General features: G+C 32.6%; 1 protein-coding gene across 10 annotated transcripts in view; it reads right to left on the bottom strand.

Moving 5' to 3' along the window:
• The window catches only part of LOC102678676, a 26,787-nt gene that overhangs the window by 5,704 nt on the left and 8,133 nt on the right, over window positions 1-12,950 (bottom strand). For 5 of the 10 annotated variants that reach the window (XM_031510294.1, XM_031510297.1, XM_031510295.1 and 2 more), the window contains exons 2-6: window positions 11,437-11,609; window positions 9,104-9,235; window positions 5,641-5,733; window positions 3,302-3,405; window positions 3,046-3,237 (exon numbers count right to left, since the gene is read on the bottom strand). In XM_031510294.1, the coding sequence (XP_031366154.1) occupies window positions 3,046-3,237; window positions 3,302-3,405; window positions 5,641-5,733; window positions 9,104-9,235; window positions 11,437-11,589 (674 nt within the window). In that variant the 5' untranslated portion in view covers window positions 11,590-11,609. Of the gene's footprint in view, window positions 1-2,294; window positions 2,504-3,045; window positions 3,239-3,301; window positions 3,406-5,640; window positions 5,734-9,103; window positions 9,236-11,436; window positions 11,610-12,950 lie in introns of those variants that run through there. The other 5 variants (XM_031510296.1, XM_031510291.1, XM_031510292.1 and 2 more) reach the window with 5 other exon arrangements.

The following is a 12,950-nucleotide window of genomic DNA, read 5'->3' as shown; positions in this document are numbered from 1 at the left end:
TTTTTTTTTTTTTTTTTTTTTTTTACGACAATAATATACGAAGCAAACACCAACTACTTGTTACCAAGCTTCCACTTACGAGAGACTAACCCACCGCAATACAAACTTCTATGGTACTCGGAGAACTATTGCAATATTGTTTCTGAACCGTATTTCGCTTTTTACGAGAATATTATCCTAGTAGTTTCGTATATCTTTTATCAATGTTCCCTCGTGAGGAAATAAAATTCGTGAAAAAAATTTAACGAAACACCTCCGCTTCTCGTATTCAAGGAATAAAGAGGAAGGAAATTATGCTACTTCTCAGTTTTCTTCGAATCATCCAATCCTTTTTCATTATAATAGCAAATGACGAATGGTAAAATATTCCAATGTGCCCATGGATGAAGATAAATAAATAAAAAAAATCATCTTTACAAGTATAACTTTCCCAAAATTATTTAATTGAAAAAAATAATTTCAAGAATTGAAATTAATGATAGTTTAATTTTTTTTTTAGAATTAATAATTATAAAACGGGAAGATCCGAAACGTTAAAGAAATATTATAAAAATCTATTCAAAGTTATCTTCAAAGATCCAGACGTGCATTTGAAATAATTCCTTGTAATTCTGTCTCGACAGATTTAAGTCTTCCAAACAAATAAGATAAGCGTGGTATTATATTGTGAGACACCTACATCACGACTTGTCGGACGGTAATCTGCTGTAAGGTATTTGCTCTTTAATAGATGGAAGACATTATACAAATAAAATTCTTCTTCCTTTCCGTTTGTCTTTCGCTCTTTCTAATATTTCATAAGGGAATCGAGCACGAATCGATATAAACTTTTATACAAAACAAGAATATCTAAAGTTCTATATTCGAGTTGTTGAGGAATATCATCATGGAACTCTGCATCGATCACTCTGCAATCGACACGCAAGAGCGAATAATTAATCAGAAGAAAATAAAATAGAATCATCAAGTGGAAAGGATCTCGCGTTATTTTAGAGGTATGCTTTTGTTCAAATCTTACCTTAACCTTATTTCTTTTCAATAAGAATGTAAAAGAACCAGAGGAGAAAGTGTTGGAATGCTCGATGGCTCTTTTCACGGGGATCAAATTTTTAATCATCGGATTAACAAGAATGTGGTGCGAGAATAGGAGCAACGCGTTGTTCCAACGCCTTTTCTTTCGCCAACAATATTTTTTCAAGAGGATCCCTTCGTTGAAAAAACACACAAGGGAAAAAAGAATTAGAAACACATCTCCGCCTCTTTAGAATTCGTTCTTATCTTTACACATTCCCCTCCTCGTTATTTTCGCAGAAGGAGAGGGAAAGAATGAAAATCGATTATTTATAAAGATCTACCCATTCCAAATTCATGTAACGAGATATACATGGCCTCGATCCTGTTTTCGTTTATTCCATAAAGCAGTCGATAATCAACGATGATTAATTGCCGCAGTGTTCCGCTGACGTCCAACCGTATTATAAACAACGTAACATCCCTGACGGCTGCTTCATACAAAATTCCATTAAACGCTATCAAAGTGTCTTGTTATACATTAGTCTCTCGGCGTTCCCCCTCTGTAATCGGTATAACGACGTCACGATAAAACAATATTCCTTGCGCTCTCCATTATTAGTAATGAGAACTCGAAATTAATTAACACGAAACCAAACTAATACATTTTTAAAATTTTACACGAAACTGAAAATAGGGAACGAAAAGTTACAGAAAGTTACATATTTATTTTATCGGAAACAACGATCAATAGAATTCGAAATTCAAAATGTCGAAATGTCTCTCTCTTCCCTTTAATATTAATGAATCTTAAATAATTCAACGAATCTAATAATAACTTGGTCGATTCGAATGAAGATCGAGATATAGAAGGATTGGAAGGAAATTTCCAAAGTTGAAAGATGAAAAATTCCAATTATCAACTACCCTCATTAATTCTCCAAGATGTATTAAAATTCTGGAAAGACAACAATCTCGGCTCGAATTGTCCTCGAATGATCGTCCTTCTCCTCTCCGCGCTGATTCGTTTCGTAATTTTAAAAAAAAGATCTCGAAGACGAGAGAAGGGAAAGTGGTATCCCGAAAGGTGAGGACAATGCTCGGTGTGGCAGCCGTCATCGCCGATTTTTCACCGTGTAATTACCGCTTTCCAAAGCGGGAAGAGAAACTTACGAAGATACTGCAAGCGGAAAACTGTTGACGAGCGATACGAAGCGACAGATTGCAACGTTGACAAACATTCGGTAGGATGCTGCGGAGCAGCTGAAGTTGTCGAGGGCCAGAGAGAGTTCGGGTCAATGAGTTGATTACCTGTAATGTAGTTACATCCCTCGAGTAGCGTAACAACGCTAACCAGACTTGCATTGTAGGCTCATGCCTCGTCGCATTTTGATATGGTGTCGCCTTTCGACACGTCAAGATTGTACACGAGCAAGGGTCGAGGGAAGGGTCAATCCGAATTCCAAATGGAATCTACAAAATCTAAGTAATTCTACAAAAGGGGTTAGCTTTATTGGAATAGAAGTGAAAAAGCTTGCGAAAGGATGGGGAACAGGTACGAGAGATTTTGAGATTTTTTAACAATGATAGAGTTAAATCGAATAGAGACTGTAACAATCGTAATTTTATAGGGAACAGGATGGATGGAGATACAAGAAGTTTTGATTTTTTAACAATGATAGAGTTAAATCGAATAGAGATTATAACAATCGTAATTTTATGGAATATCAAGGAATATAATTGTATTTTTGAAGAAAGAAAAAAGAAGAGCTTGGAACTATAAATTCGATATTATTATCAATTATGGATCCATTGTCATCATATGGAATAAAATCTGCCAATATATTTCTGTCTAATTTTCCGTCAAACAAAGTAAAAGAATTTCGAGTTTAAAAATATTTCATCCAAGAAGATATCTCACTCTAATAATACTTTCAGCACCAAAGAAAGAGAACCAAAAATCATTTACGCAAACGAATTTATGCAAAAAGTAATTGTTGAAAACAACTTGAAGAACTTCACGATAATACGTACGAGTCTATTGTGTATCCAGGTCGAGTGGCGTCGGTGGCAATGTGACGAGCACCCTTCGATCGCGAGCAGCAACGCCTGCTGGTTAAAAGCGGCACCAATTCCACGCCCCCGGTCAATTCGTACACTTGAACCTCCTCGTTGTAAGGATTTTTCGAATAGCTCTTCGCCAGTTGCATACCCGTGGCGACACCTAGGGGAACGGAACCGAGCTGAGAAACCGGATATTCATCGCGTCGACGCGCGGCCAATTTCCACCGATTTACCTGGCTGATCGTCGAGGAACTTGTTCACGTCCGTGACCGGTAAAGGATTAACGCTCCTTCTGTGTAACCTCTCGATCGTCGAATCGCTCGTCCATCCCTGAAACGATTGAAAGCGGTAAAACTCGAAGCTGCAACTGATGCAACTTGCGCGGTGCAAATGGAATCGAGCTCGGTCTGGCGAGGATATTCATTCGTATTCACGTCGCGGACGTTTGCTTCGACTTCGTTTCTTTCCAGGATCTAAGGGAAGGCTGTGGGCTCTGTACGTCGACGGTGCCATTTGTTTCTAAATTTTATGCGTAATCTCGCGACGATTTCTCTACTTTTATGCCAGCTTTTTTTCGAAATTTCGTTACTCACGGATTGTTGATTTTTAGCGACGCCGTTCCCTCGAGGCGATACAATTGATCCGAGAGGATAAAGTTTCCTGGTGGTAAAATTATATATAATTTATACATTATGGAGAGGGGAAAAATTGGCGAAATCTAATAACTCATAATCGAATTACTTAATGTAGAGATCGAAGGAGCAGTTAAACAGTTTGTCGTCCGCGTTAAAAATCGATGAAACTGAAATTGAAATCGGTAGATATATCGATATTGATCTTGTTCAATCACGTTTTCGATATCGGGGTCGAAAAAGAAAAATATGGAAGTTTCGCGGCTGAGAACTTGATTAAAAGCAAATACCTAAAATCGAGGACACGGGCGAAGGAGAAAGGACGAAAAGAGGATAAATCAAAGGGTAAATAACGAGAAGGGGAAGCAATAAAGTTGACGAGAGAAATCTATCATCGGATAGTCAGTAATCGCTTGGCCAGACGCAACTTAACGTTCGTTGCTTCGTCCATTCATCAACATCATTCCACTTAACTGGTTAGTTAGACTGTGCGAGGTTTATTATGGGGGAAAAACGTAAAACCCTCCATAAATCTAGAAACAGATTCGAGCATCGGTGAGGAAGAGAAAGAGATAACAAGGATGATCTGGGACGAAGCAAAGATTCGACGTTTGAAAAATCTTCGAGGGACGAGGAGGGGAAAGAAGAAAAAGCAAGACGGTTTTACAGAATCAAATTTCTGTTTAAATTTTAGAATTGTTGCTTGTTTATCATGCAGTGGCATGGTTACGTATTTCCTCCGTTTCAACGATGTGTACGTTGATTAAAAATTAAGAGTTTTGGAGAGAAAACCAAAGGAAAGGACCCCTTCGGTTTGGCGCCAGGTCTCCACGGAAACTCGACCACGGTTTCCTCGAAAGCGCGTTAATATAAACGCTAATTTCCACTTCAAACGTTGTTTACACCAACGTGTACGATGATATATTCCGTCCAAGGGAAAAAATCTGGAACGATACGCGTCGTTGCGTTCTACGAATTGAAGATTTAACCTGCGTGTCCGTTGAAGGCGCGGGTCAAAGATGAAAAGATCGCCGGGAATTTGATTAAATTACAGTTTTCAGGACTCACTCGGACGATTAACCTCTGTTAATCCGGGTCATGCATCCCGGATGCTAAAAAGCAAAGGCGAATGTCGATCATAGCTACGAGTACTATATATATATATATATATATATATACACGTTGAAATTACACGTTGACCTGTGAAGAGTTGAATTTCCGGCGACGTTTCGATGCGTTTATGTACAAAGCCGTGAAGAACGGTCCAATCGATCTGAAAAAGTTTAGGCAGGCGAGAGACTTGGTGAATTGGTGAGAGGCGACATGTTTAAGCGATCTCCTAAATAATATAAACATGTTGTAAACGTATTATAGGGAGATACGAAAGAATAACCAGAATTTGAATTGAACATAATTTTCACGTAAATTGACACGTAATTTATAATATTGTTTGTCGGGAGTTAATTAATTTCTTTGGTAAATTGCGAACATGTTCTTTCTTTCTTTTGGAAAAAATTCTATTGAAGCTTCGAGTAAACCAAACTTTATTTTTATCGATCACGATAAAAATAAGAGGAGGAAATTGAACTATAAGAATTGTCTATAATTCTTTATATAATTTTCTTTATATCTATATCTTATAAATAGAAAGTAATCATTATAGCTTATTAAATATCATTAAAATCCTATAAAATAAATCTTAAAATTTTAACTCTTCTTAGATTTATTATTATATTAAATTCAATTCTATCTGTTTGCCAAGTATAAACTCGCTTTACGCGCAATTGTCTCTTCCAAATTCTAGTTCTACTTTAGAATCTCTCTAGAATACGAATAAACAAATCGAAAAATTCGACAAGCAAGTAATTTGAGAACAAGAAAGCCTTCCTAACAAGCTGATCGCGGATCCTAACGCATCAGGAAGTATGCGTACCATGGATTCGAGGAAGCGCACACCCAGCAACTTGGGATCCCTCCAAGGAACTCCGCCCGGACCAGGTCGACCCCAGGGCCAGAGCGGTGCCAGCTAAGCACACGGCGTCATAGCATATTAAGCAGTTTCCAAGCTTCGTTTCCTACATTCACGAGTTGACTGTTCCGTGTTCAAGCACGTGCTTGAAATCATTCCACCCGGTGTATCCTAATATTCGAGACGAATTCATCACTTGAACGCTAACAGAAACTTGAAACAACTCGATTGCCACTTTGTTTTCGTACTTTTGATTCACGCAAGTGTTGAATTTATCTCACTGACTGCTTTATTTTTACCACTCATCGTTACTTTTGGAGAGACTTTGTCGCCATTTCTCCCCTTTTCAAATGTTCAATTTATCTCGTATTGCTAGAAAATTTTCCGCCTTTATTCGTATCATTCTCGACTTCGACGAAGAAGAAAAGAAATTTTGGATCATTAGGATTTTTCTTGTTCGAATAGATGAATGTTCAAGCGTTGAATTTATCCTCCCATTGCATCGCAAGAAACATTTCTTATTCTCGTTCGTTTTAGTTTCTGAAAAGAAAATTCGATTTTGTACGCGTGAATTTATATCGATTCGTTCGCAATATTTTATATTTTTTTATTCGTGTGAACCTAATTTTCGAGATAAAACTTCGATGGTCGGATTCAAAGTTTGACTAACATCGAATTCCCGAAACAAAGGGATGACGTTGCATCCAATTTTTCGTTGGAATTTTCTTCGAAAATTCTCACGATATAAAGGTTTTCCGTATCTGCAAGAGAAATTGACTTTCTTGCTAGGATACCGGTAGAAACGTTTCCAACTTTACGTGATCGGAGAGCGATACGTCCAGAAAACGGGCAGAACACCTAACCATGTAGACATTCTTTCTTTATCGACGTTATTGCCGAGAAAAAAAACACGTTTCACGTTTACCGTACAAGGAAAGCCCATTAAAGAATTTCTCCAGAACGTATCCATCCATGAATCAAATTCCATTTATTTTAAAACGTTTGTAACATTGCTTTGTTATAATTATTCTGGATAAGATTTCTTCAGAAAGAGAGAGAGAGAGAGAGAAATTTATTTCTTTCATTCTAACTCGAACATTATGATATTATTTCGTGAAATTGCAAAATGATTATCTAAACGGAGATAAAAAATAGAAATTTTGAAAATTTTGCAAACACATCTTCTTTATAATCTTTACAAAAATAAACATTTCTCGAAAAGAATGTTTTAGTTCCTTTAATACGAGAAAATGTACAAAGTATTTTTTCTTAGAAAAAAAATTAATTAATTAGAAAAGTGAAGGATTTAAAACTGGAACAAATTTTAAATATGAAAGAAAATGCAAAGAAAATGGATAATTCCGTTTCCAGTTGATTCCTCAATGGATATGCTCAATTTGTACAAATCTAATTTAAATTTATGCAAAATACACGAGTGAAACTTTCACGTCTACATTCTAATAAGCGAATTACCTTAATGATCGAAAATTATCCGTGGAAAAACCTTCTCGATGCTCGTTAACAAGCACATAAGAATATCGATGTAAAGGCGATCAAAGTCATAAACGGGACGGCGAAGAGGGTTCGTGTACAAGCTTGAGATGTTAATGAAAGACAACGTCGCTGATATGACGACGATATCACCGGATTTTATCAACATAACCGCGACAACGAATACTGTGATTAACCCCCAATATCTTGTCGTCACACCACTATCACACCATCACTATCTATTTAGTAGTAAAAGCATCTTTTTTCTTTTTCATTTTTACATCATTTTAATACTTTATTTATCGTAATTTAGAAATTAATTTTCTAAAAAAAAAAAAAAAATCCATCTCTGAAAAATTATCAAAGCCTCAATTATTTTAAATCCTCGATTATTTTAATCTTCGCTAAACTTATCTAATAAAAATCAAAGATGAACAAAATATGCAATACGTAAATCGAAGATTATATCTTTGTGCGAGACAGAAGAGTCGCACACAATATATCATTTTTATCGTAACTTTGAATTGCAAATAATCTTTGTGAACTAGATCTCGAATCACGATCACGAACGTTGTCTACTTGCGTCATTGGGAACATATCGAAGGCAAACGTTTGCATGGTTATTATCCGAAAGCAGAAGTGAACGGTTCTTTACGATGATAATGGTTCTCGTGGCAGGATAATAAGGATTAGAACGACATCCTTCGCCACGAATTGGCCGTTGTTTCTCCTCGAACAAAGGAATCCTAATTTTGCAAACAACTTTCGATCCAGCCTTCCCATTTCCTTCCACTTATATTTGTATATAACGTCACGTCGAGGAATAATATTATTTGCAGATTTTCGTGCCCGGAATTTCGCGATCTCCTTCTGTTCCTACCTTCTCGCGTGGTCTTTTTTTTTTTTTTTTTGGTTTGGTGGCGGATACGAGTCACATATACCGGTTACTTCATGGAAATGAAACAAATTTCATTCAAGATTTCGTGTGACATTGAATAATAGCACTTGGTTTGAAATAAAAAGAGCGTACATTTTTATTAAAAATTAAACCAACTTGTGGATTTTATTTGCACGTGATTCTAATAATTTTTAATCAGAGGAAAATATTCGTGGAGAAACGAAATTAAAAAGTAAGGCAATACATTATGTACGAATATTGGAATGTAAGTGAGTAAGTATGTGAATAAAAAATAAAATTCCATCGATATAATATAAGTTTTAACTTTCGCTGAAATAGAAGATTGTGTAATCTTTGTAATCTTGATATTCGAAATTTATTTATAATCAAACTATAATAGCAAAGTGATAATTTTGTTTGGTAAAAGTTGAAAATAAATTAATTATTAATATTGCAAAAACTACTATATTAAATAAAAGTTTCAGATTGGAAATCATTAATTCATATTTTTAATAAATTAAGAGTAAATTTTAGAGAAATATTAAATTATTTAATAAAGAAATAGGAATCAATGAAATTAATTAAATTTGTTAATCTGATGTATCAAAATTAATTAATGAAGGATTAAATAACACGAATTAAAATTGAAATTAATTATTAATTCACATAAAATCGATTTATGGATTTTTATTTTAATACTATTGAATAAATAACAGTTTTAATAAAAAATAATTATTATTATCGTGAATTTATATCGATCGATAAAAATCTATAATCCATCGGTCGAAAATGCAAATGTAAAAATAATGAATAAAAAGCAACGTAGCGAATCATATAACAGATAAAAAAAGAACGTGATTATCTGATTAGAAATAATTGAATTCGCATAAAATGTAATGAAACTTATATATATAAAATATATATAAAATATCTATTTGTTCTGTTTTAATATTTTTTTTTCTTTTTTATAAAAATTTCGAATAAATTTTATCATTTAAATGTACGTGTATATAATAGATAAATTCCTTAAAATTTTACCTGACCGAAATCGTGACACTTTGATAGTTCCAGAGGTTCTAGAGGGACGTTTTTCTTTCTAAGAGTCGCAGCACAAGGAGCACCACCACCTGGTTTACCCCAAGGCGAATAATTCTTCAAAAGTTGCTGCAGCTGCAAAAGAATAAGAAAGATTTGGTTATTGACTTGATTTTTTTATTTAATTGATTTCCATTTTAAAAAATATTTTCTTATATTTATAATTTTTTTTACAGATATTCAAAAGAATTTCTTTTTTCTACATCCTTTTACATTTATCTACAAATTATTTATATATGTATTTATATTAGGCAGGGATATGCAATTAATATAAAAATAATAAATATTATTTTCGAAAATTGATTTTTGTATTAAGAATGCTATATCAACTACTATTATTTTATGATTTTTATATGTCTGACTCTGCACGGATTACTTCTACTGCGCATTTATTGCGACCACATTGTCCGTATAACTGTTTTAAAGAATGAATACCCACGACTTACTCTCAAAACTCTACTTTTCACGCTTATCGAGATTTTAAAAATCAGGTAAAAATTCAAAAGAGATTCAACTTTCCTTTTTTAAAGAGTTCCTTATGGAAATTAATATTAAAATTAATATAAAAAAATGTACATAACAGATTTTCTTAAAATGAGCTTTCAATTATTATAACAAACAAATGGAAAATTTAAAATCTTATTATATCTTCAATAAAAATATTATTTAACTAATTTGAATGTCTCATATGTAAATAATTTCAACATTTAATATAATATTTTTAATATCTTTTTACATGAAACTTTATATCGAAATATCACACAGTTATGTAAGAGAGAATTTTTATGATGAAAATGTCTTTTCAAACAAAAAGAGAACGAGACGTTTTAAATTCCTATTTTAAATTGGTTTTACCAAGAACATTTTCATTAAAACATGAAATAATCCGTTTTGCAGAAAAGTATATTTTCTAATGTCAAAATTACAGATCACAAATTTTGAAATTCAAATTAACTCGTTACTACAATTCACGAATAAATTTATTATTAAATAAATTACTTCATCTTAGTACCTATCATCTTCTGACATTGACACGGCATAATAATACTTTGAATTAAGATTCTTTTGCGAATTCGAATATTTTAATCTTTGAATTTTATGAACTTTTATGTATGAATCTTTTAAAAAATTATTCTTTACGATTAAAAAAAGCTTGAATTTATACAAATAAATATTCTTGATGCTTTTGCATAAAATGGATATTTACAACCTTTTTAAAACAAAATTGTACACTTTTAAGAGATATATTAATATATATTAATTTATAGATTAAAATAAAAAATTTTAAAAGAAAATTTAGATTTATAATTAAAACAGTTATTATTCTTATCTTTTTTTAATTGTGAAAAATTATCTCTCTTTAGAACAAATTATCCTGTAAATTAAACTATTAAAAAAAGAATGAAAGAAAATTTAGAATCTTAATTAAAATTATTATTTTAATTGTAATAAATTATGCCTCTTTATAATTAAATAGAGAGATTGACTTGTAAATCTAATTGTAAATATCATTTGACTCGTCATAATATCGTGTCGTGAAATATAATCCATACAGAAATGATGGATAAAAAATATAATTCAACCAATATTAAAGGTACAAGCGAGTTCCATTAAAACTTGAAGAGAACATTTCCGCTCGTTAGTGAAATATTTCTTACAACTACCAAGGCAGATACATGTATATGTAGTAATTATAACGCGGCTACTAATGATACGGTTTATACAAATTAAAATTACAAAAAACTGTTTTAGAATTCACATGTTACGCTAAATCTCGTTGAAGAAAAAAATTTTCAATTGGAAGCACAATCTGAATCGCGATGTAATAGTACATTACTTTATTGAAAATTTTAATATCTTTCGATAAAACGTTTCTTTTCAAATAATCAAGTTGAACATCGATCGAAAACAAAAGTTAAAATATGTCTAAAAACATTATATAATTTTATCTATCACTATGCCATTTTAAAATAACTCCATTTCTACTTTAAAATACGTTTGGACAACAATATGATCACTTGAAAATCCTAAATTTTACGAATCTTTCACACGTGCTCGTAAATCCACCAGTTATTGCCAAGCTTTCGAATAAACGCTGTGATAGGGGAAAAAAATAAGGTTTGTCGGCGACACGAAGGCCAGCATTGATCTTCATCCGATCAAAGACAACGACACGAAACGAAATAAACCTAAAGAGGGTCGTGGTCAGCAGCAGCAAAGGCCACTGACGTAAACGATCCTCGAGCTTTCGTGTAACAATCATTTACGACGCATACTTCACGCTGTTCTCGGTGTTTTTGACGTTGCAACTCCTCCTTTCGTCGTTTCCACGTAGCAGTTCCCTCTTGAACAGTTCGCCGTTCCCGTTCCTTTCTTTCATCCTCCTCCACTTCCGGTAAGTACGTCGTCCTCGGGATATCCTGCGCCATTTCGGTCCCGCTGTCTTCCTCTTAATAAAAGGATGAACAAATCATAAGCATCGCGTGTAAAGGAGCACGCATATACATAATACATGAGCAGATCCTCTGATGAATCAAATAGATGCTCTTCAGAAGTGGCTAGGAAACGAATAAATCCGCTCCAATTGGATTTATTCGAAACTCTAATAGTTTAAGAATTCAATATGGTATTAAGATTGTAAATTAATTTTCGCTGATAATTATCGTCCGATTGAATTTCATTACCTCAAGTTTCTCACTAACAGAGTTAACCGATTAAAAATTGAACTCGTTTCTAATTGAAATCGTCTGATGAAACTTGAAAGAAACTGATCAGGAAACTGACGAATCGAGGGATGAAGAGGAAAAAAGGAAATCAATGAAATAAAAACTAAAAACTTCGTGTTGCACGACAAAGTATTTCGGTCTCGTTATCATCTATCGATTTAACAAGATATTATTCGACAGAAAATGCGACATCAATCTGCACGGGATAATATATATACTATAATTTCTCGAAACTCACGAAAGAATATCTCAATATGATATTATCTAGTTTATATTTAATTATATTGTTCTTTCGTCAAAAAAACTTTCAGGAATGTATCGTATAAAGTTCCCGATTCTCATTCGTTTTGGTTACGTCATGATTTTAATTTCAATTGCTTGTTCACGTTTCTGATATTTTTCTCGAATATTCATTTTTAATAAAAAAAATTCTACTTTTGAAATAAAAGACTTCAAATTAAGTATCCTTTAAAACTCAGAATTTAATATAGAGAATCAAGTTCAAAGATATGAAGATTTTTTAATAAAAAGTCTTATAATTATATATTTTAATAAATTTCATCTTTTTTTTGTTTTTAAATGAGAAAAACATATTAATATAGACTTTAAATTATCATGTGTTATTCATTTTATTAAATTTTTCCGGATTTTGGAATAATTTAAATTTCAGTTTTAAGAAATTTTCAATCCAATCTAAATTCCACTAGTTTTGAATATTGAGTGTCTAGCATAGATTGTAAATTTTAGGATTAGGATACTATAGATTAAGTCTAATTTTAAGTTTTAACATGGAACGATGTGGAACTTAATTTTAAGTCTTCTAATGTATTTAAGATCGATATCCATGAAATATTTATATAATGGCCAATTTTAATATATTTTTCATTTGATATATTTTTTCCAAGGGCACATTTTTTGCAATCTTTGTGCAATATGAAGTTATCAATGAAAATATAAAATAATAATATGACGAAAAACGATACATGAAAAATTCAATGATTAAATCATTTCATTCTCTAACATATTATAAAATGTATTTATTATGTAAAAAAATATGTTAGGTA

This window comes from Apis dorsata, unplaced genomic scaffold (assembly GCF_000469605.1).
Source record: "Apis dorsata unplaced genomic scaffold, Apis dorsata 1.3 scaffold_220, whole genome shotgun sequence".
Classification (NCBI taxonomy): domain Eukaryota; kingdom Metazoa; phylum Arthropoda; class Insecta; order Hymenoptera; family Apidae; genus Apis; species Apis dorsata.
Note: the sequence above shows the minus strand (reverse complement) of the source record. Positions and strands in the feature narration are given on the sequence as shown.